Source organism: Ambystoma mexicanum, chromosome 2p (assembly GCF_040938575.1).
Source record: "Ambystoma mexicanum isolate Mex_15411 chromosome 2p, UKY_AmexF1_1, whole genome shotgun sequence".
Lineage (NCBI taxonomy): Eukaryota > Metazoa > Chordata > Amphibia > Caudata > Ambystomatidae > Ambystoma > Ambystoma mexicanum.
In genome coordinates this window covers 153937701-153961159 of record NC_090923.1, presented here as the reverse complement: position 1 = coordinate 153961159, position 23459 = coordinate 153937701, and the positions used below count along the sequence as shown (strand labels likewise).

Genomic DNA, 23459 nt, shown 5'->3' with positions numbered 1-23459 from the left:
GTCATATACTGACAAAATTAGGAAGATGAAAATACAGAAACACATACAATACTATTAAATTAGTTCCTCTTTATACAATTTCAATATTTATAATTTATATAAATATTTTGTCCCCTTATGAAACGAAAATCAATAGGAATTCATAACAATCAGTCATAGTTCTGGTTTTTAAAGAAAAAATACATTTAAAAAAGTGTAAAGTTGTACAAAACAAATATGGAAAAATACAGGATATTATGTCTCAATATATTCCATTACATTGAGAGCCTTGATTATAGTACATTTCGTAAAGCTTATTTTTAAATATTTGTATACTGTTATGCTGGAATTTCTGTTCACTGCCATTAGAACCAGTCCTATTCCTAGACACACATATGGTGCATTTATTTTTTCAAATCGCTTTACCTTAGATGTGCTGAGGGCACCCGATAGGTGGATTAGTCGTCCCTCGTTCTCCGATGCCACCCTGTTGATGGTGTCGAGGGACACCACGATGGAGAGCCCTTCATCCAACGAGGCTGCCGTCTTCACAGCCCGGCCCTGGGGTCAATAAAAGACAGAAACGTTAACATATGGAACCAGTAAAATGTGGCAGCAGGGCAATGCCAGATCGCTAAATCTCATACAAACCTACATCACTAAACATCTGGTCGAAATGCACTGTATGAACAGGAAATCACATCAGAAGACTAAAAAAAATGTGGGCTGCAGGATAAAATATAGTCTTTCCATCAACCGTACGGTAAACAATAGAATTTCTTTCAGAAGAATATTTAGAGATCTTGGACCTGGTTCTAGGCATTAGGGTGCTTGATAGATAACACGTAATGGCAGTTTCACAGGATTAAAGAGCAGGAGGAAAAGGTGAGAATTTAAGAGGCACAGGGATAAGAGAGTGCAATTTATAAAACACAGAGTCTTATCATAAAGGGGAAGTTGAATTCCCCCGGGCTGCAGGTGGATTTAGGGCCATAAGGGAAAGGAACCATTCCAGGACGCCAAAATGTCAAAGTTTTCCACATTATTAGCTCTAATAAAGTAGCATCTGTATTTGCTTCTTAACAACTGTTATGCAGAATATGATTATACCGAGATCTATATAGACAAGTGAATGAAATGTGAAAGTTAGTCCTTGGACTGCACTAGTAGACTGCCTTTTTGACTTCTATTTGTTAACTAGGTAAACGAATGAATCCTTGTGAATGGGCAATAAATTCAACTTCTACACATAGAATTTGAAATGTTTTCATGCATGTGGCGTTTCCAGGACTTAGCAAAGCATGAACAGCATTTGATGAATGCTTTGGTCAGCAGCTTACTAGCTGCAATTCCATGAAAGGAAACAGTTAACTCACGCTCAATATAATGTGAGGAACAACTCCCAAACATCTACTACTAATTAAAGCCTTCAGAAAGTGAAATTATTGTGAAATGTGTTTGAGCTGATTTCACCAAAAGATCCAATTGCACGTTTACAAGAGTAAATTAACGTAGGTGGGGCAAGAGTGTACCACAAGTAGTGATTTACTTTCAAATAGATTTAAGTAGCATTGGAAATCAACAGTACACAAGTGATCGTGAAAGACATTGGACACCAACCCAATACATCAATACAACAGCACAGTAGACCTGGCTATGCTGCCTACAGCAGATCCTACACAGAAGGTGATGCAGTAAAGAAATGTAAAGACCAGAAATGCAAACGGGGGCTTGAAACACAGGGCCGCTAGTGGATCACTAGCACCTCTGGAAAAATAAAAAAGAGTGATAGCAATACTACCAACAGCCACCACCACAGATTTCTCAAATAGTCATCGATATTACACTGCCAACAGAAATTGGCTTATTTGCTAGCGGTTATAGCAGTGATAAGTGGTAAATTGCCAAAGTTAGGTTTCCTTTCTAATTTAAAAGAACATTAAGCTTTTATTGTGTAAGAATTGCAATAACCATGTTTAGTAGCAGATTTAATTATTAATTGGCATAACAAACATGGTAGCACATGGAGGCAATTTTGTTATACAGCATATTGGAGCACGTTTTTGAAACATCTCAGAGGCAAAATGGTGCAGAGGACAAGGTAAGCAGAGTCGGAAAATAGCATTCCCCTAGTGTTGGAGCTGAAATGTTACTTAACCAGGAGATAGAATAGTTTCGAGTCTGGCTGCATAGTATCGCTGAGGAGGTATATCTCGAAAGGCAACATCCAGGTTTCCTCCATATTATTGGCCCAGACTATATCCCTCATCCACTGGCCCTTCCTGGGAGCTTTTCGATGTGTCCAGCGTCTAAGTATATATCTCTTTACCAGGAGGAAACAAATTCTGCATGTCTGCTTGGAATGCACGACATATTGACCATACGAAAATAGTGCTGGCGATGGTTGTAATCCGGTGTCAGTGATAGCTTCAAGTGTGGCACATATCTTCCCCCAAAACGTGAGTAAACAAGGGCATGAACAGAACATATGTATATATCCGGCTCCCTCAGCCCCACACCCGGGACATTCACCTGGTCCTTCCCAGCTGAACAGGCATAGTCTAGCGGGGGTGTAGTCCCATCTATTAAGGACCGTCAGATGAATGAGCTGGACACTGGTATTTAGGGATACTTCCCTTATAAGCGTGCACATCTCTTGCCACGTCAGAGATTACATTCTCCAAGTCTCTGGCCCATTTAGTGTGGATGTTGGTTACACCGTTCAGTATTCGGTTTAACACTAATTTAAATATTGTGGATACTATTTGCCTACACCCCCTCCCCCATTCACACTATATAGGCAAGGCAAGGATCCACTGGCGGTTCCTCAGGAAAGGCTGTCTGTTGTATTTGGAAGGCCTAATGCAATCTATAGTACTGTAATATTATCAATGATTTGTGGGGGGTATTGGGAATTGCGTCCCTAATCATAATTAATTATCCGTACATGTCGCCCAGTGTAGTGCATTGGAGTTGTGACCATTTTAGCTGTAGTGCTGCATCTTTGTGGGTGGTAATGTACAACAACAATTCCAGAGGGAGATTTCCCGACAGTAGGGGCACTTTACTTTTAGTAGTTGAAATTGATTTTCCACGCTATTACGGTGTTCCTAACCGGGTCGAATAGGCATTCAGCCGAGTATGTAGTAGTAACGACCAAAGTTCATGCTTCCCTACAGACCTTTTCTCCATTTGCATAGTGTTGGCCATATACCAGTAAAACCTGTACTGGGCTTGTGCTACTATATAATAAAGCTTGAAGTTTGGGGCCATAAATCCTCCCTGTTCATAAGGTTTAGTAAGATCTGACCATTTCATACGGACTGCTCCACCATGCCACATGAATTTCAATATTAGCGAATCCAGGTCTTCAAAAAGGACTGTCCCGGCCAGATGAGGATATTTAGAAGTAAATATAGTAGCTTAAAGAGCGTCACTACTTTCAGTGATGAGACCTTAACCGCGACTGTGAGGGAGAACTGCTTCCATCCATGTACCTTACAAAATAGTATTTCCAGGTTTATCCCACAATTATCCTTGAATAAGGATAACATATATTTGAAACTTGAATTCCCAGATAGATTATACCATATTATACCAGCTGGGGCTCAGGTAAAACTCTTGCGCTACAGGGGGTTGGGATGTATTTGGTTGAAGTTCAGACTTGGATCGGTTTATTATTAGACCGGAAAATGCGCCAAAGTCGGGCACGTCTTGCATAATCGGGCCAAGGTCCTCTTGTGGGTTCCTGACAAATAGTAAAACATGGTCAACCTACAGAGAAAGGCTATTTGGCATTCCACCAATCGGGATCAATTTCCTAGTGTGGTGCGATTGGTGCAGACTCTTGCCACCGTGGAGCTATAGAGCAACCACACGTATGTAATGAACTGAGGGCCAAACTCATAGTTCGCAAGGATCCTCTATAGAAATTGCCAACAGAGTAAAATGCTTTCTGCACATTACATTTCGCTATCATTGCTTCAATGTCATGGCACAGATAAAACCAGATATTTTTTTTTTTTTATGGCAAAATACTACTTTATTATAAGTTCAATAAAGTAAGGAAATCTGGCAAGCATACCAAAGCATACCAAAACGCAGCTCATATACTCTCAAAAACATTTCAGTTACGCAAATGCTTTATACCTCAATATACGTCAGTTATGATATCATCCTACATGGCAAATAGTTTTTTTTTTTTTTAAATATATTTTTATTTTATCTCAACCAAACAACATTACAACGAAACATAAATAAAACACATCAAACAACAAAACCAAACAAACAAAAAATAAGGCACTGCAATCCCCATCCCTCCCCCCTATGAGCCTGTAGAGTGTCCGCCATCAGTGTCCGTTCCGTGCGGTGGGGCCTCATCGCTCTCAAGTCCAGCCGAGGCCGATCCCGCACCAAACAGCTCAGCTAACAATAACTTCCATGCCGTGAGAGAGCCTATTTCTTCCTCATCCCCTGCCATACTGCCATCTTGCCACGCTGTCGTTTCGGCATCCGCCCATTTTTGGAGATCTCGCCACCAGACCTCCACTCGCGGCTTATGACATTTCTTCCACCCCATGGCTATCCTACGTTTGGCAAGCACATAGGCCAGATCCTTAAGTTTCTCAACATGTCGAAGCTTAAGCGCCCTGGGATACCCTCCCAGCAGACAAGCCCAAGCCGAATCCACCTTAAGTGTGATACCCCTCCCTGCCAGCCTCCGCGCCACTTCACCCCAGTAGGTTGCAATCACTGGGCACGCCCAGAACATATGTATCATGTCCGCATTCTCTTCGTTACACTTGGGGCACGCCTGGCGCCCACTATCCAGAAATTTGGAAATTCTAAGGGGGGTCATATATGCCCTGTGCGTAATATAGAGAAGTATCTGCTTGAACCTGGCGTTCCTCGATACCTTTTTGTGGTACCCCAGGGCGCGCTCCCACATCCCATCCGACATCGGGGCCCCCAACTCCGCTTCCCACTTCAGTCTCAGGTGCCCCAAATCCTTCCCAACTTTTGTCATCAACATCTTGTACAACCTAGAGACCTCGTGCCCACCCTCTGATGCGTCATACATTGTTTCCAGCGTGGCATCCGGTTCATCGGCCAAAGTGGTTTCGGGCCACGTGCTCCGGACCTCCCGGACCACCCTATGATATGTTACATATTGACCCCTGTGTAGCCCCGACCCTGCCTCCAGTTCATCGAACTCCATCAGGGTCCCATCCTGCCAGATGTCGCCCATAGTGATCAACCCCACTGACTCCCAATATGTCCAGATAATAGCTCTCAGCTGCCCGTCTTCCTTTGCCAGGGCGACCAGAGGTAACTGCGGCATACACGGCAAGGGGTCACCCATCATCCGACAGGCACGCCGCCATATGTTCCCGCCAAGGGCTAGCATCTTAGGACGCTCTCTCATCCATGAACCAGTCACCCAGATCACCTCCCGCAGATAGAAGGGGGACCAGTCTCTCCCTAGCAGCCTATGTTCGGAGGTCTCTTCATCTGAGAGCCACCTGGCCACGTATTGCAGTTGCACCGCAATATAATAGGCCTCAAAGTTCGGCAGCTTCACGGCACCTTTCTCGTAAGAGTTCTGCAATTTCCATAATGCGACCCTGTTGCGCGTGCCGTGCCACAGGAAATTCCTACACACGCTATGTAACTTAGCGAAAAACTTCCTAGGTATCATATACGGGATGTTATTAAAGTAATGCAGGAGCCTGGGCAGCACCACCATTTTAAGCATAGCTCCACGACCCATCATCGCTAAAGGCAATCTTTCCCAGAACCTCATGCACCTCTCAATCTTTCCCACAGCTAGCTCAGTATTATGCCTGTGTTCTTCCTTGGTCGTGTGATACACGTCAATGCCCAGGTACCGGAAGGAGCTCGTCGTCCACGGGATCCGCAGCACTGGCAACCTCTCCGCCGGTATCCCCACATAACTGCCTAGCGGGAATAGTACGGATTTCTGAGGGTTGACCGCTATGCCGGACAACCAGGCGTACCTCTCCAATACCTCCAAGATATACTGCAAATTGTCTTCCGGATGTTTCAGGTATAACAGCATATCGTCTGCATACAGGGATATAAGATGGCACTCCCCTCCCACCTCTATACCCACCGGGTCATACTGCTGCCGGAGGTAGATTGCTAAGGGTTCGAGGGCCAGTATGTACAACATTGGGGACCAAGGACACCCTTGCCTGGTGCCTCTGCCTAACTGCCATCTGACACCACTGCGCCCGTACGGACCTTAGCCAGAGGCGCACTATATAATAGCTCGGCCCACCTCATGTAGCCTGGTCCCAGTCCGAACCGCCCCAAAGCCGCCAGCAGCCACGGCCATCGAACAGAGTCGAACGCTTTAACCGCGTCCAACGCCACTATCGCCATTTCGCTGTCCTCACTGCCCCCCCATTCCACCACCCTGTGAAGGCGTCTGTGATTGTGAGTAATATTCCTGTTCGGGACATAGCCCGTCTGGTCAGGATGGATCAGCTTGCCTATTACCCTCCGCATTCTGGCCGCCAGGACAGCTGTTAGGATCTTGCTGTCCTGGTTCAGCATCGACAGGGGCCGGTAGGAGCCACAATCATGTCCCGGTTTATTGGGTTTGGGGAGCGGTACTATAATCGCCTCCCTGAGTGATTCCGGCAGCCGCCCCACCTCGAACGCTTCATTAAACATCTCCAGCATGGGCGGGAGCACCTCCTCTCCATACGCTTTATAAAACTCACTGGGGAACCCATCCGCTCCTGGGGCCTTGCCAGTGGGTAGCTGCCGCACAATCTCCTGCAGCTCCTCCAGAGTGATTGGAGCATCCATCTCCTCTCGCTCTTCGTCACTTATCTTGGGCAGGCCTATGTCTTCAAGTACTACCTCTATCTCCTCCCGGCTTCCCCCCTCTCGATCCTCATATAATGCTTGATAATACTCCGCGAATGCTCCATTCACCCCTTCCTGGGTGTCCTCCTCCACTCCCTTTTCAGTGATAACTGATCGGATCGGGGATCTTGGGGTCTCGCTCTTATACAGCCAAGCGAGAAGCCTGCCCGTCTTGTCTCCCCCGGCATGCAACCTCTCAATGTACTTCCTGTAATTCAGATTACAAAGCCTGTCCCAATGTTCTGCGCACCTCTGCTGCAGATTAATGACCTCCTCCGTGTCCGTCCCCCCCTCTCCCAGCTCTTTCTCCAACTCAATCTCGGCTCTACGCAGATCTGCCAGGACTCCTCCCATTAATCCCTTGGATTTCGCAATGGCAACCCCCCTCATTACAACCTTAAAGGCCTCCCACAAAGTACCAGCCGACTTGACGCTGCCTGTGTTCGCCTCAAAGTAAGCAACTATCTCCTCCCTCACTTCCTCTCTGAAGACTGGATCCCTGAGCGCTTCCGCCCTAAGGCGCCATGTTGGAATTCGCGCACGTGGGGGACAAAGCTGCCACCGCATGACCAGGGGCGAGTGGTCCGAAAGGACTCTCGCCCTGTAGTCTATCTGGTCACACTCAGCGACAACGTCCGGAGTGGTGAAAAAGTAATCCAGCCTTGTGTGTAACTGGTGCGGGGCCGAGTAATGCGAATATTGCCTCACGCCAGGGTGTCTCGTCCTCCACACGTCTGCCAGGCCAAGGTCTACGAGCAGCGCCTGCAGTACCCTAGCCGCCGGACTGGGCCTGTCCACCCTGTCATCCGACCTGTCCTCCTTGGGGTTTAGTACACAATTAAAGTCCCCTCATCCCTTCACCCAGTCTAGTGATCAGTGTCCTAAAGTATGTCGCCGTGTCACGGTTGGGAGCATAAGTATTTATAATGCACACTACTTTATTCTCCACAAGCCCCCTTACCATGACCAGCCTCCCATCAGACTCCACAACCTCCCCAAGTAGCTTAAACGGGACATGTGGTGCAACCCAAATCAGCACACCTCTAGCATAGGCAGAATATGTAGATCCAACTACTGTCCCTCTCCACTTTCTCCCCACCAGTTCCAGTTTATCCCGTGTCAGATGTGTCTCCTGTAACAAGGCGATATCTATCTTTTGCCTTTTTAGGTACAACATGACCTTGTTACGCTTAAGGTAGCTGTTAAGCCCCCTAACGGTCCACGTTAGTATCCTAAGGTCCCCCATGATGTATCAGCGGCTCCCATCTCTCTCCCAGGTCCATTCGCCTCCCCCCTACCTCAAAGGGCCCCCATTCCCAGTTTCTCTCCCAGGCTCATATAAAAACTGACCCACCCCACCCCCCTAACCCAACCAACTGCCCAGCTCCATCCCTGGATCTCAGGCATCCCTGTGTTCGGTTCTCTCTGGAACCCAAGTAGAGAACCCGACAGGGTGTCACCCCACACACAGTGACTAAACTAAACTCAAACTGGGGTACAAAGAACAGCCCCCGGAGGCTCCCCTCCCGCACTTCTGTATCCGCGCACACGGACCATGTTTCAAAGTCCTAACGCATACACTACCATAACAAAGTCACACCGACTATATTCCAGTCCCAATATTCATAGCCCAACCGGGCCCGCAACGTCACTTATCTCTTCCCGTTCCATCCGCCGTCCGCTCATCTGGCTCCTGAGGACAGTTTTGTGCATCTAGCCATTCCATGGCCTCCTCTGGAGTGTCAAAGAACAGCATCTTAGTCTTAAAGAAAACCTTCAGTCTGGCCGGGTAAAGCAACATATACTTGTACCCTGCTGCCCGCAATCGCCTCTTGACCACCCCAAAGTTCATGCGACTGTGCTGCACTTGCAAGGTGTAATCGGGGTAAGCAGTAATGATCGCCTCTCCTCGCTGTATGATGCCCCCCCTTACGAAAGTGCTCAAGGATCCTTTCCTGATCCCGATAGTTGAGGATCTTGGTGATCACAGGCCTAGGTGGGTTCCCCGGCGGTGGTCTTCTGATCAAGGCCCTGTGCGCCCTCTCCACCGCAAACCCCTGCGACAGGGCTCCTCCAGTGATCTCCTGCAGCAGCAAGTTCTCAATAAACTCCGTGGGATTCTGGCCTTCAGCCCCCTCCGGCAGGCTCACGATGCGAACGTTATTTCTCCGGGCACGTCCTTCCGCCTCTTCAGCCCTACTTTCCAAGTTGCCCACCCGCTGCACCAGGGCATGGATATCGCGCTTATGTGCAGTGCAGTCCGCCACAGTAGGGCCCATCTCCTTTTCCAGAGTTTCCGTGCGCTCAGCCAGGGCTCGTACATCCTGCCTCAGGAGGTTCACGTCTTCCTGCACCGCCCGACCTGTAGTTCCAACGCAGTTTTCAATTCGGCCACAGCAAGTTGGAGCTTGGTCTCCCACGTCGCCTTCAGGTCCGCGATCGCAGCGAGGACCTCCTGGTTCGCACCACCGGCGGCCATCTCCTTGGTCTGAGCCTTATCCTTGCTCCTGGCACCTTCCAGGCCGGGCGACGTCTTGGCGTATTCGTCGAGCGTGGGCTGTTTATTCTTCGCCCTCAGAGGCTTGTTCGACATAGCTCCAGTCAGGAGCGTCCTTCTGGCCGCGCTCCGGTCCAGGCCAGGGAGGCACTGTGCCCCTACACCACGACTCAGTTGAGAGTCCCAGCTCGCCCAACAGTCTCAGGCACCGCTGTTGTCCGGCGCTCCCCCCAGATGGGCAGGGTCGCGCTGCCCCCTTCGTGCCGCTGAGAGGGCGCACGTATGCTGTGGTCCCAATCTACCGCTCCTTTGTCCCCTCGTCAAGCGGCGGCGGCCATTTTGTCGTCCGTCGAGGTCTCGCCACCAGTGCTTCATTCGGCTCTTAAGTACACGTGCGCACTACGAACCCGTGTAAAAATGTGTCCTCGCGTGCAGCCGGACTTCATGTACACAGTCTTCCCAATCTTCGCCAAATCACAGCGGTCCTTGCGCGGTATCAGTCGGATTATGTACGGATCAGCGGGAGCTCCCGTACAGGCACGTCTTTTCACATGGCTTCCAAGCCACGCCCAGATCAAACCAGATATTTAACACTATGCATGTTGAGGCTGGTGGAATGACCCAGGATAAATCCTGACTGATCCGGGTGGATTATGTGCAACATAAAGGGCATGAGTTTATTGGCTAGTGCTTTAGCAGATATCTTGACATCCGAGTTAATGAGAGTCAGTGGTCTATAGGAGCCACATTCATCCACTGGCAGCACAGTAATGATGGCCTCTCGTAGTGTGGATGGTAGCATCTGTTCTTCTAGTGCCACATCCCAGGCCATTACCAGCTGGGGCTCAGGTAAAAATCTTGCGCTACAGGGGGTTGGGATGTATTTGGTTGAAGTCGTAGTGTTCTTCTAGTGCCACATCCCAGGCCTCTAGTAGATATTTGCAAAGTATGGGTTTGAAGCGCTTATAGACTGCATTAAGACCATCATTCCTGGTGCCTTACAGTTCGGTAGGTCATCTATTGCTCTTGCTATATCATTTAGAGTAATAGGTTGATCAAGCAGCATCTTTAGTCTCCTTAGATAACTGTGTTAATGGTAATCCTTCAAGGTAGGTGCATATGGCATATTGTGTGCATGTGTCTTGTTTCTGTATAAGTTGGCAAACACGGTTTATTTCCGTCCCAGTGTATACCACCCTATCCAACGTATTGTTCAGGTGTGGGAAATGTAAGGAACTCATGGTGGCAACAGTAAAGAGACACAAGTGATCACAGTGCAAGAGTGTTTAGCAAGCTTCTACCATCAAATGAAAAGTAAGGAGGTTCTAGTGGCGTCTTGTCAAATAAAAAGGGCCTATACTAAGAAAAACCTATTGCCAATCCCTACTACTAATACAAAATGGTGTGGGATAATAAAGAAGTGTTCACAAATGATAAGTCAGGAGTTGGTAGCCGGGGTCACCCTTCCCCACGTTTTGAGTACGGGACAAGGTGGGACTTCTCAGCACAGCACACCCTCAAGCTTTCGCAGCTTTAGACGACAATTCCATTCTCAGTTATCAGGACCTTCGGTGATTAAGTCTCTTTTCTACAAAAAGTCTCTTGCCTCTGAGGACCGGATATGTTCAAAATAACAAATAAAAGTTCCTTTCCATATGTACGTTAGGTGAGGACTTTTCACCCCTGAACCCGCCTCTTCTGGGCGCAGATCCCTTTTGATCATCAGCCTCCCTCTGTCAGGTTCACTATGGCTTTTCTTGTATTCACGAGTTTTAATGTCTTTTTAAACAGTTCACTGTGGATATCCATCTGCCAGGTTCACCTTTGTCAACACACAGTTCATCAGGACTTTAGACTTTGCCCCTTTTTGTCGGCCTCCCTAGAGTTTACTCTTGCCAACTTTTGCTAATCACACATTTTCTTCTACTTTCTTACGATGCAGGATTCACTCCCCTTAACGTTACAATCTTCTGTCGGTCAAAGACTACTGTACAGAGGATTTTACTAGACCCCTGCATGACCACTTTGACCACTTTGATCCTTTTCTCGCGCCATTCCCAAGGCCTTCTGGTAACAGTAGTTTCAACAATAGGGTAATCGTCCGGAGTTTCTCGAGTGAGCATCCACGTGGTGCAGTACTCTTTTGCAGCTGTTTTTCCCCTCTCAAATTAACAATTATTTGTACTTTTCTTCAATTAGGTGTTTGCTACTTTGTTCAAACACAGTTTGGTTTCTTATCGGCTCTCCCCTTGACTCAGTGGCTGTTATGAACAGCTTGCCTTGTCTTGTCGCTAGAGTCAAGGCCGGTACCACGGTGGCAAGTGTCTCCCCTCAGCTTGGATGTCAGAGCAGGAGGGCCCTGTGTACCATTTACATCTGCTGCAACACACGCTGGCTATTGTTCACGGTCTTATGATTCCTTCTGTTGGGGTTTCATGGGCATGGCTTGGAAAGGGCAAGGTCCCTTCTCTCCTTGTCACCCTATAGGGCCACACTTTCTTTCTCCTCCTCCTAACCTGCGTGCTGAGTTAGCTCTCGTTGTCTGCCTTGCTCATCCTGGGCTTCCATGCTCCACCTTTTATCCCTGTGGGGAAGAGAAAGGGACGTCCGGTGTCTGATTCTGGTCAATTGCCTGATCTTGCCTAACCCTTGTGTTGGGACATGTCAGGTAAACTACTCTAGTGTTAGTCCTTTAGTCCGTTGTTTTTCGTGGTATGTGAAAGTGTTTGTGTGGAAAAAGGGGGGGGGCAGTGTTTCTGAATATCCTACATGGTAGGATGGGGAAAAGGTGTTGGAAGAAGGGGGATACCGTGTCTCAACTGTCAGTGTCCCACTTCAACTCCCCGAGGACCCCAAATCCAGGTGATCCCCCCCTCACTGGTCCACCCACAGGAACTGGATCCAATAGTGATGGCCGTGTACTGGCCACCTGGATGACAGATCTCCGGAGACTAGTTAGGGAGACACCATCTCTCCCATAGCCCCCCATCTTGTGACACTAAATGAGCAAGCGTCCTTTGGGGCCTAGCGCCCTCTTCATAGAGGCGAGCGGCAGCAGGGACACCAAAGAACTTGAGTTCTCCAACTGCACTATCTTGAAATTCAATTATTGCTGCAGTGATGTTTTTTAGTATGATCGCCGATGGGTGAGTGGTGTATTGCAATTTGCATATATTTTATCTTCGCTATTATGTATATCTCTATGTATCACTTTCAAGATTCCAATCTCTGGACATTGGTATTCCCCAGATATTTGCTTTGAACGGCTACCACAAGGACCCCGCTCCCTTCTTCGATCCCCTGTTTATTTAAAAAAACGGGTTAACTTTGTTATGGAGGCTGGAGGAGAAGACTGCGTCCTGCAGTGCCAGGGGGTATAAATCGCAATTTGATGCCCGGACCATAATGCCCAGCCAGCAAAAGGCCTATTAGGATGGGGGACTGGTCCGAGTATGTCCTCAGAAGGATCTGTGATGTAGTCACAACTCTCATGAAGACAGGAGATGGGAGCCAGAAGTCAATTCTTGAGGACGAGTCATGGACTGTGGAGTAGTAAGTATATTCACAGTCTTTGCAGTGTATCGCCCTTCAGGCCTCTATGAAATACTAATCTGTGATGCAGTCTAGTAGGACCCAGCTACACAGGAAAGGTGTCTAGGTTTGTCCCCTGAACGAACTAGTGTAGTATCATTTTGAAGTCTCCCCCCAGAGTATTGGTATCATAGGGACGGTGTGGCAAATATCAATTATAGCCGAGTAGAATTGGGGATCCTCAATATTAGGGCCATAGGTATTCACTAGCAGGATTGATTTTTCCCTCCAACCTGCCATAAACGACCAGATATCGCTCCATAGGGTCCACCAGGGTTCGGGCATGTTGCCAACTTAAACCGTTTATGTACCAATGCAAGGACCCCCCCATAAACTGCATGGAGTAAGAAGTATAAAACGTGTTACCCCCCCACTCACTGGCAAATCGGGAATGGATTTGTTCAGTTGCATGTGTCTCTCAACTTATGCCAGTACTTTATGTATTTTAATAGGGTTGCCCAAACCCTATATATTCCAATTTATAAACATTACCTCGTTCGCCATGTCCATTGTCCGGTCCATACTTGACTATGAAAACTCCCTATACCTGGGTGCATCGGCTATCAACTAAACCAACTCCAAAGAGTCCAGAACTCTGCAGCTAGGCTCCTCCTTACCCTTGGATGAAGGGATCACAGCACACCTGTACTCCGCACCTTACACTGGCTCCTGATATGGTGACGGGCTACTTTAAAAATCCTGTGCATTACTCACCGAGACGTGCAGAAAGCTGCCCCCAAATACATACAAGAAATTATTACGCTGTACTTCCCAACCCACACTCTATGGTCAAGCACTGCCCTCCTCCTAGTGGTCCCTGCCTTCAAATCAGCCAGGATCGGAGGGTCTACCTACTCAAACCTGGCACCATTAGGCTTTTCCCCTAAATGGTGCAATAGGATCAATCTGGCCTCCCGACCAACCACCCGCAGCTACGAAGTGGTCTACAATTCACTACTACGGACAGGCAGGAATGCCCGGGACACTGAACCCTGTTCGCAATAGTTTGTGTTTAGCTTCATGTACAAGTTGGCACTTTTCATCATCAATGAATGCCCAGTAGTACCTATGCATTAATGTGATGACAGTATTGGCTCTATATTTGGCTGGAAATGAACGTCGCGTGACTCTAAGCCTTGGGCCTACAAGCACTTATATTCTAATGTTATGATTGGGCTGGCTCTTTGGTACTAGCTACGCTCCAGATCAGGTGATGTCTCTGGCGAGTTCAGCTGTTGTAATGGTGCAATGTCGCTCAAACCATAAGCTTACCTGAATACTTAGCCATCCGGTGTAAATGAATGCCGGGGACTCTGGACCACAGGAATAGTAGCACTTATGTACTAACATTATGACTGGGATGGCTCTTTGGGGTACAGGCAATATACTACGCTCATTGATCAGGTAAGTACTCTGGCGAGTGACAACGATGAGCTGTTGCTCACAACTCAAACCATACACTGCACCTGGAATACTCAGCCACCCGCTGAACCTACACATGTATGACGGGCAAAACATTAACATCACGGCCAGCACAGCCTGGCCTTCGGGTTCATAGAGCACCCACCACGTATTCAGGAAATACTCGGAATTCGCATTACCTGGATATAACTTCTTATCATGAAGAAGCTAATCAACAAGCATTTGCCCGTTCAGGTAGACCCAGGGATGGTGGACAGTTAGATCGGCAATCACCTTGGACCACTAATGCACCAGGACTGTTACTACCAGAATTGCTAATACCCTCTGCAGCCTGTGCCATGCATGGACCTAAATACTCATCTACTCATCATTCCTCAGCATTGGGAAGCTACTACCCTCATACAGTAGGTGGGAAAAAGGCCACACTCAACATTGATTATATTGTTAAGCCAGGAAAAGGTACTGCCATGTTTTGCGAAACTGAATTGAGGTTCCTGAATAACCAAAGCACCAAACCTCTATAATAGGGAGCAAAGTTAATTTGGTAGCCTCATAAAGGTAATCAAGAACAGGTGGCCTCATCCAACTGCACGGATGCTCGCACATACCTACCAATATACTGACTCTAGCCTCTGCACCATAAAACAATAGAATGCACCTATCCCTCACAATTAATTTGGCCTAGCTGCACAGATAATTATACACCACCTTGCACACCTCAACGACCTTTAGAACGCAGCTATTCCCCACGATAAATTCAGCCTAGCTGCACACAATCTCATATAGAAGCACCACCTCTGCTAGAATGCAGTGCCCCCGAAGACAATTCAGTCTAGCTGGACACATACTACTGGTCTCACACAACATTAACGCTACTTCTAGCATTAGAATGCAGCTGCCCACCATGAAAAATTCAGCCTAGCTACCCACATACTGAGTGCACACACGCACTACTTACTACCCTACTTTCTCCACTGACCTGGACTAAGGTCCCTGAGAGCGTTCCACCCACAGCATGCCGAGATCATACCAGTGGTGAAAGGTGCAATACAAATGCCAAATAACATAACATGTTAGGGCAATATAGAACATTTCCTACTCAGTCCCCATGTCTACCAACAACATCCTCAAAATCAGACCACCTCAGTGTGCCAATCTTAAATCTTAACAACATCTGCTAAGTGTAACTTTTTCCCTTATCCCACAATCTGCCGCCCATCATCCTAATCACGGCATAACCCGAATTAGTGTACATACCCTCCCTCCCAACCATTATAACAAACAACCGAGCTTGGGGAGTGATGTATATGGCAGACGTGTCACCACTCATGATCGTCATATGAATACATCTTGATGTACTAGTGTGGAATCGAATGCACCCTTAAAGTCTGATGAAATCGTCAACCATGTAGAGGCCATGACGCAGAGCATTAGCTCATGTTCCAGATTTCGAGACATTATGTGCGATGAAGGAAAGCGCTTTGTCGAGGAGTGTAAAAATAATAGGACTTGTTCTGAAACTCAAAGTAGAGTTTTGCCCGGTATAGCATTGAGTAGGAGATGGAACGCCCTTGCAGCAACTCTTTAAACTCCCAGAAAGGTATTCCGCTCCTGCTCTATAGTGACTGAAAAATCTGGGTATATTTGCACTCTACTGGATCCCAGACAGAGCTCCCGTTTGTTCTGTGCTGCCCTCAAGACTGCATCTTGGTCGCTGAAGTGGAGGACTCGAGAAAAGGCTGTGGAGCAGCGCCAGGATTGGGCGGAGCCACCAGTAATCTATGGGCTCGCTCGACCATAAACATGGGAGACACATGGGGCTGGCCCAGGAGCGACAGCAACGTGCTCTCTACAAAGGATTCCATGCTACTAGTAATGGGGCCTCCCGGTAAACTGAAAAGGAAGGCAAGGTATGAAACAGTGGTCACAGACACAAGTGATCACAGTTCAAGGGTTTTTATTGGACCTTTGAAAAGGGTTGGTTAAACCTCTATCTAATCCTAAATCTAAGATGGGAGAAGCTACGACCATCAAATAATAACGCAGTCCTAGTAGAGTCTTGTCAAAATAAAAGGACCTATACTAATAAGCCTATTGCCAATCCTTACTTCTAAATACAAATGGCGTGGACAACAACGTTATACAAAAGAAAGTGTTCAAGAAATGAGATGTCAGGATAGTTGAGCCATTAGCATACATTCCCCATTTTTTCAGCACGGGACAAGGCGGCACACTCAAGCTCAGCACACACTCTGGCTTCTCTAGCATGAGGATGCAGTTCAAAACCCTCAGTATCAGGGCCTTCTGTGACACAGTCTCTTTGCTATTATTCAAAGTCTCTTATTTCAGAAGGCCTGATGCGACAAACAACCATTCAAAGTTACTTTCTTGTCAGGATTTTCATATGTACAATGTCTCACTGTTCGCGCCGGGTCACCCTCCGCTGGGCTCAGCCCCACTTTAACACAATGTTCTGCACAATTTCTCAGGTGTCTCAATCTGGTTATGGTTCAAGAACAGTTCAATTCTTTAAGTATATCTCGCTCTCATCAATTCCCCTCAATCGGGCTTAAACCATCTTTGCTTCACATTTGTCTGCTCCCTCAGTCGGGCTCACTGTGCAAAAAGAAGTTCACCAAGTTTCTCTCATTCTGGCTCAAACCTTGTGTATTAAAGTTCACCATGTTTCCCTCATTCGGGCTCAAAGACAACAAAAGCAGGGCTCCCTTCCCTTTGCTTTCTCGGCTCCCCTCGATCGGGCTGACACCAATAATATACTTTGTTGTCAAAGACTTACTATTGTACAAGGCTTTTATGCTCACCTCAGTATGACCACTTTTGACTTATTTTACCAGCCTCTCCCAAGGCCTCTTGACACTCATAGTTTATCAAACAAAAGGTTCCTTTCACTTTCATGTATTTCACAACAGTCTTTTACGGTTAACAGAGAATTTCGAGAAGGCAACCGCATGTTGCCTGACCACTACGCTACCATGTATTTCTTGCTTTACAATTGTTACAATGTCTCTGCTTCTCTTGCGGTTTCACAGCACACGCGCAGCCTTTCAAATCTTTACTGTATCGTTCATCCTTTTACGCAAACCGGCCTTTTGTCGCATTCTTCACTTACCGGTTGCGTAGGATACTTTTATTCAGCATTACTTTTGAAGTTGAGGCTGATTTATCAACTGTATCAGACTCTTTCCAAATCAGTCGTTTGCACGTAAGAGGTTACTCATCCCTGAACACGGGCAAGGAGTGTCTCTCCCCTTTCTTTATCTCCGCTATGTGACCTTCGATATACTGCTATGGCCACGACCTCCCCCCGCGATGTCTGGCCGTCCAGTTTATGCATCCAGGGTCGTCTCTGCTGGAAGGGAACAGGTCCTGCTCTCGTGCTCCTCCTTTTAACCATTTGGGGAGAGGTAATAGGGGTCAGGTGTGTACGATTACAATTAAGTGCCTGACCCTGCCTGATCTCATTAGCGGGACAACATGAGGGTGGTTGATGGTAGTCTTTCCTCTGTGTCGTAAGGTGTTTTAAATGGGTAATCTTTACTACTCCCAGACGTCTCTTCTTCTTCACAGTACTATGTGAAAATGCAGAGGGGAAGATGTGTGTTTGGAAATGTCCCAAAATGATAGAGGGGTTGTGCGATTGGCGGTAACTACAAGAAGGGGGATACTGCGTCTCGCTATCAGGTGCCTCTCCCACTCCCAGAGGACCTCTCACTCAGGTGATCCTCCCGCACTTGTCCACCCCCAGGGTCTGGATCCAAAGGTGATGGCTGTGCCCTGGCCACATGAGCAAAGTATCCCCGGGTTGGGGCAGTGAAACACCGTCTGGTTTTTCACAATACCCAATATGTGAACATTATTCCGTCAAGATCATGATTCTAACTATTTGCACTTTTTGTGAGCGGTCTGGACAGTTTTAGTGAGGGCTGTAAGTTCTGTCTTCAGTACTGTTAGATCCTCATCAGCCCGGCTTACCCTGTTTTTAACTTCAGTGATTCCCCCATGCGCCTGCTGTAATTTAGAATTAATGGCGGATATATTTGCCGCAATATCATAAAGCTTGACGTTGACAGGAGAATGCCCTCACTGTAACGCTCACCTGGTTCCCACGGAGGCGCGGCGTCGAAGGCGCAGAACTCTGAAGATGGACAGGAAGGGCCCCTCTATTCTGGCTTCCCTGGCTCGTTGGATACCCTCCTTAGGGTTTGGAAGGATGAGCTCTCCATCCTGCTTCTGATGCAGGGGCGCGTTGAAACCCAGTTACTTCACTAGATTGAGGATTGATGGGAGTTCAGGTAAGCTTGACTGTTCAGGTAAGGTGCTGTAAAAGTTCTGTTCAAAAGTTCAAGCTTAATAATAATGTTCGTTGTCTAATTGCAGCAAGCGCTAATGCTTATGTCTTTTTCCCCTTAGGGGCCGGGGTTCGGAGTGCCGGAGATATGGCGCCGACCCGAAGTGAAACAGTTCTGGATGAGCGCTCAGGTAATGTCTTTGCATTCGCTCATTCAATGTCTTTGTCTTTTTTCCCCATAGGGGCCGGGGTCCGGAGATGCCAGGAAGCGGCAGGACCCGAAATGCAGTGGGAATAATCCAACAGGTAAGACTTAAAAGGAAACTGAGCTTTCCTTATTCCTTTTCTCCCTCTCACCTTTGTTCTTGTCTTTTTTCCTCTAGGCGCCGGGGCGTAGCTGAATCCGGAAGATCGCTGCTGAAGATGGAAGCGTCTTGCAAAGGTGAGTAAAATGCAGCGCTGCAGCGATCGAAACGAAATGCCTTTAAAATGATGTCTTCCTTTTCAGGGCCGTTGGAGAAATGACTCCGGGATGCAGATTTAGCAGGTAGGGGCTTTTCTTCTCCTATTCTCTTCCTTTCTCCCCTTGCAGGTGTTCCAGGGTGCTGGCAGGCGTGGCTGAAGTCAGGATGCAGGAGCTGACACGGTGAGCGTCCAGCTGCTAGGTGCAGAACAACGCGAAGCATGTGTGGCTGTTCGGGTGGGGTTTAAATAGCCTTGGAAGAAGTTCCTGGTATGTATCCTTCCACCAATCAGGTATGTATCCTTCCCCGACCACACCCGGGTGGTGAAGTAGTCCTACAGGTTAAGTAGTCCCATTCAGGCCTCAAGAGGGCCTGGATGAAGCAGCAAGGTCTGCATCAGGTAAGTGTGCACCCAAGCACTTAAACACATATCCTCTTCTATGAGCCTGGCGCCTAAGGCGCCAGGACTGGGGTCCGCTATGAGCCTGGCGCCTAAGGCGCCAGGACTGAGTCCAAAGGGCCCCGACTTGGGCCCGCTGAGACTTCCCTGGGGAAAATGATGTCTGCCTCTGGGGTGCTGGGCCCGGCCTGGCTCCTTAGAGGTAGGCATCATGACACTCACTCACGTTATCCAGAATCCTCTGAAGTTCTGTGGGATCGGCTGTCGTCAGGGGGCTCTCTCCCCTAGCGGCATCATCGTTTTCATAGGATGATTTCAGCATAGATCTCGCAAAGGTGTCCGTGATCCCCTGTTTGTGTGCGCTTAAAATCCTTTGTATTTGTCACTTCTTGCCCACAGGGGGACCCTTCCCATGGAGCCAGGGAGGCGAGTACGCTACCCAATATTGCCCATGGGGGTGGTGCTCAGCGAGAAGATCCCATGGGAGACACCCTGCATGGGAGAAGGGAAGATTATCAGTGGAGTGTGAATAATGCTATGAGTCATCACTGAACCCCAGCCTGAGATTTCCTCCCACGTGGTCAGGGGACAGCAGCCGCTACATGATCCTCACCCTGGGGGTGGTATTATGAGGGAGGATCACATGGGCGGAGAAGGCTGTCGGGAAGAGGTGATGACCCCATTAGGAGAGGCACAGTATTCTTCCCTTCCCAGAGATGAAGACCTCATAATTCCTGAATTCTTAATCGCTTATCATTTTACAAATCCCTTTCACTGTAAAATCCCAAAACCCTTCCTGCAAAGCAATCTGAACAGAATACTATTCATACCGTATATACAATTAATACTCACTTAACATCTCCTGTCTCGGATATCTTTGATTTAAACAAAGATCCAAAACAATATAACTTTAAAAGATCTAAAATTCCGATGTACTCCAACTCCCATAAAGCCTCAAGACGATGGAGGGAAAAGGAGTTAATTTGGCTTGAAGGAAACACCAAGTTAAACATGCAGACTAGTTGTCACAATGGAAATCTGCTGCGTGGGACATTTAAACCTGGTGAACACCTTCAATTAAAGAGTGGCGAGGAGAGATGAGCGGTCGAAGCGGGAAGCAGAACTGAAGGTCATAAGCACATGCATGGAAGCGGGACATGCGGAGAGACACAGACGCTTCCAAACAACCGCTTGTGAGCATACTTTACCGGAGAGGCGTGCGACCGGGAGAAGTGTAGCAGATGCCTTGGTCGGACCGCTGAAAGACTGACAGCAGCAGCAGCGAGGCTGTAGGAGACACTCAGCCACAGTTTTTCCAGCAAATGAACGCGGAGCCGGAGGGGAAACTGAATGATGGTCAGCAAAGCCGTCTAAGAATTTAAAGACTTTGCTGCAGCAATATGCCAGGGTACGGAAACGCCATCAAATACCAGTGAGTCTGTCTATAGGTGTTGGGGACCCCGGGGCATATGAACAATTGAAAACGCATTTTGAATACTTTTCAAGTAAATTACAAAGACAGAATTTACACAAATCCTCATATAAGCAAATTCAATATGGGGAAAGTTGGAGTCAACATTATCTCCAACAGATGAACGTTAATGAAGTTGAAAGGCAAAATCTGTACAAGTCACCATATATGAGATGTCAATCTGGGGAAAATTGGAACAAGTATTGCCACAAGCAAATTAATACCAGTGCAGAAGTTAGCAGGACTTGAATACGTCTCCATATATGAAATGTCAATATGGGAAAGTTGGAACAAGTAATACCTGAAGTCAATGAAGTATAAACAGTGAAGGAGTACCACTGTGTTATACTGAAAGAGAACATTGTAGGAAGCCCTGGTGAAAGAAGCACATCAGGCAGTAAGCCTTTGGGAGAAAGATACCTGGCGGGGGAGTATACCAGGCAGATCTACAAAACCCAGAAGGGGATTCCAGGCCAGGGAGTATACCAGGAAATCCATTTAAAACTTGAGAAAGAGAATCTTATAAGATGTCCTGGTGAAAGAAGCACATGAGGCAGTTATCCGTTGGGTGAATACCTAGCAAGAGGGTATACCAGAAGATCTGCGAAGCCCAGAAAAATTCCTGGCAGGAGAGTATACCAGGATACCATCCTTAAGAAAGTGTTGCATGCCATTTCTGATATTCTTAAGGAATCATAGTTTGGAAAAGACACCTTTTGCCGTCCTCAAGAAAGTGTTGTGTGAAAGACATTTCTACTACTCCTGGAGGAATCATTGCTTAAAAACACACTCCTGCCATCCTCAAAAAGTTGTTGTGTAAAATACACTTTTATCATTCTTCAAAAATACCCTTTTTGCTATCCTTAAGGAAGTGTCATCTGGAAGAGACATTTCTTCTACTTTTAAAGAATCATTATTTGAAAAGAACACTTAAGCCATCCTACCTGAACTATTTGAGGCCAAGGGAACCATTTCCTTGATTCAAGGATTATTTGTTAAATTTCTGTATTTGTGTTTTTTCCCCACTTTTTTGTTATATCAAAACAGAAACATTTACCTTACACCTTTAATTGTTCACTTGTAGTGTGAGGGTCAGATACATTTTGGACACAAGAACAGTTTGATTATTGACGACGAGACACAGACTAATCTAGTTTTAGTTTCCCAGGAAGGGAAACTCTTCAGGATAGGTACAGAAAGCCCTTCATCCAACATTTTCTTTTAATAAAGATGCCTGATGCTGGAAAATGTGTCTGCCTTTCATTTCTAACCCCTCACAGGAGAACACAGTATGTTAACCACAGTATCGCCAGTTATGGCTCATTCAACAGCACAGATAACAGCCAAACACCCCTACCCTCTTTATTGACTCTTTCTTCTGTAAATTACTTTATGCATAGTAAATACTGTTTTGTGGAAGAGGGAGGAAAGAGTACGAATAGATGGTTCCAGAAACACTGACACGAAGAAGAGGAGGCCAATGAAGAGCCCTACATAGAAAGGTTTATAGTGACATTTTCGAATGCCAGAATTTCTAATGCATTTTTCCTCGAATGAAAAATGCCGGAAAAAAAAAATAAATGGCGATTTTTTTATTTTAACATTTTTTTTAATGGGGGGTTCCCCTCCAACCCCCTGTTTTTTTTATTGACCCTTTTTTTTACTAACTAAACCCGAAAAAAAATAAAATAAAAAAATATATATTCGGAAAACAAGAAATTTACATTGATTTTTTTCGACAAAAATGCATTCGAAATTATTCATTCGAAATTTTAACTGGATACCACATAGAACCAAGGCAAACATGCTACTTATCAGTGATGTGGAAAACGGCTTACCATAAAAACAGATGAAGGACTTGTTTCGGCATCAATCCTTCCCCAGAAGAGCATCGAGCTGGAGAGCGAAGCTGCGCAGGAAGGACATGCTGCGGACACAGAGGCAAACCGCGAACGAAAGGCCTAACAAAGCTGCAGCTCACCTAAAGGCGGGGAAACAAGACGCCCAGTGGCAGGTAGGAAGCCATCCATGTAAGCCAGGTGGGACTCGACGTACAGCAAAAATCCCACATGGCAGAGGCACCGAAATCTGAGAGGAGACTGATGGAAGGCAGAGAGGAGTCCCAATGGAAGCCAGAGAAGCTTGCTGGTGTTGTCGAGGACTGGGACCCTCGCAGACAAAGTATAAAAGGTACACAGAGGGGGACTGGGAAGGCACTGGGATACCCTAGAAGTTGTGGTTGGGAGGACCATCTTCCAAGTTGAGAGACCAAATGTACAGTGTGAGAGAGCACCCCAAAGAGACTAGAAGAGAAAGAAAGGTCTAGGACCCAAATGGAAAATTATACATGCAAGAGAATGCTTGGCAGGATAGCGAACCGGGCCTGAATATGAGACGTTGTACGCTTAAAGAACGGGGCTGGGACCCAC

At 47.0% G+C, this 23459-nt stretch overlaps 1 protein-coding gene across 1 annotated transcript in view; it reads right to left on the bottom strand.

Annotated features, from left to right (window-relative positions):
- TMEM43 (transmembrane protein 43) overlaps window positions 1–23459 on the bottom strand; it is a 239491-nt gene that overhangs the window by 107530 nt on the left and 108502 nt on the right. The window contains exon 3 of the mRNA XM_069643404.1: window positions 406–540. Coding sequence (XP_069499505.1) covers window positions 406–540 — 135 coding nt within the window. The remainder of the gene's footprint in view (window positions 1–405; window positions 541–23459) is intronic.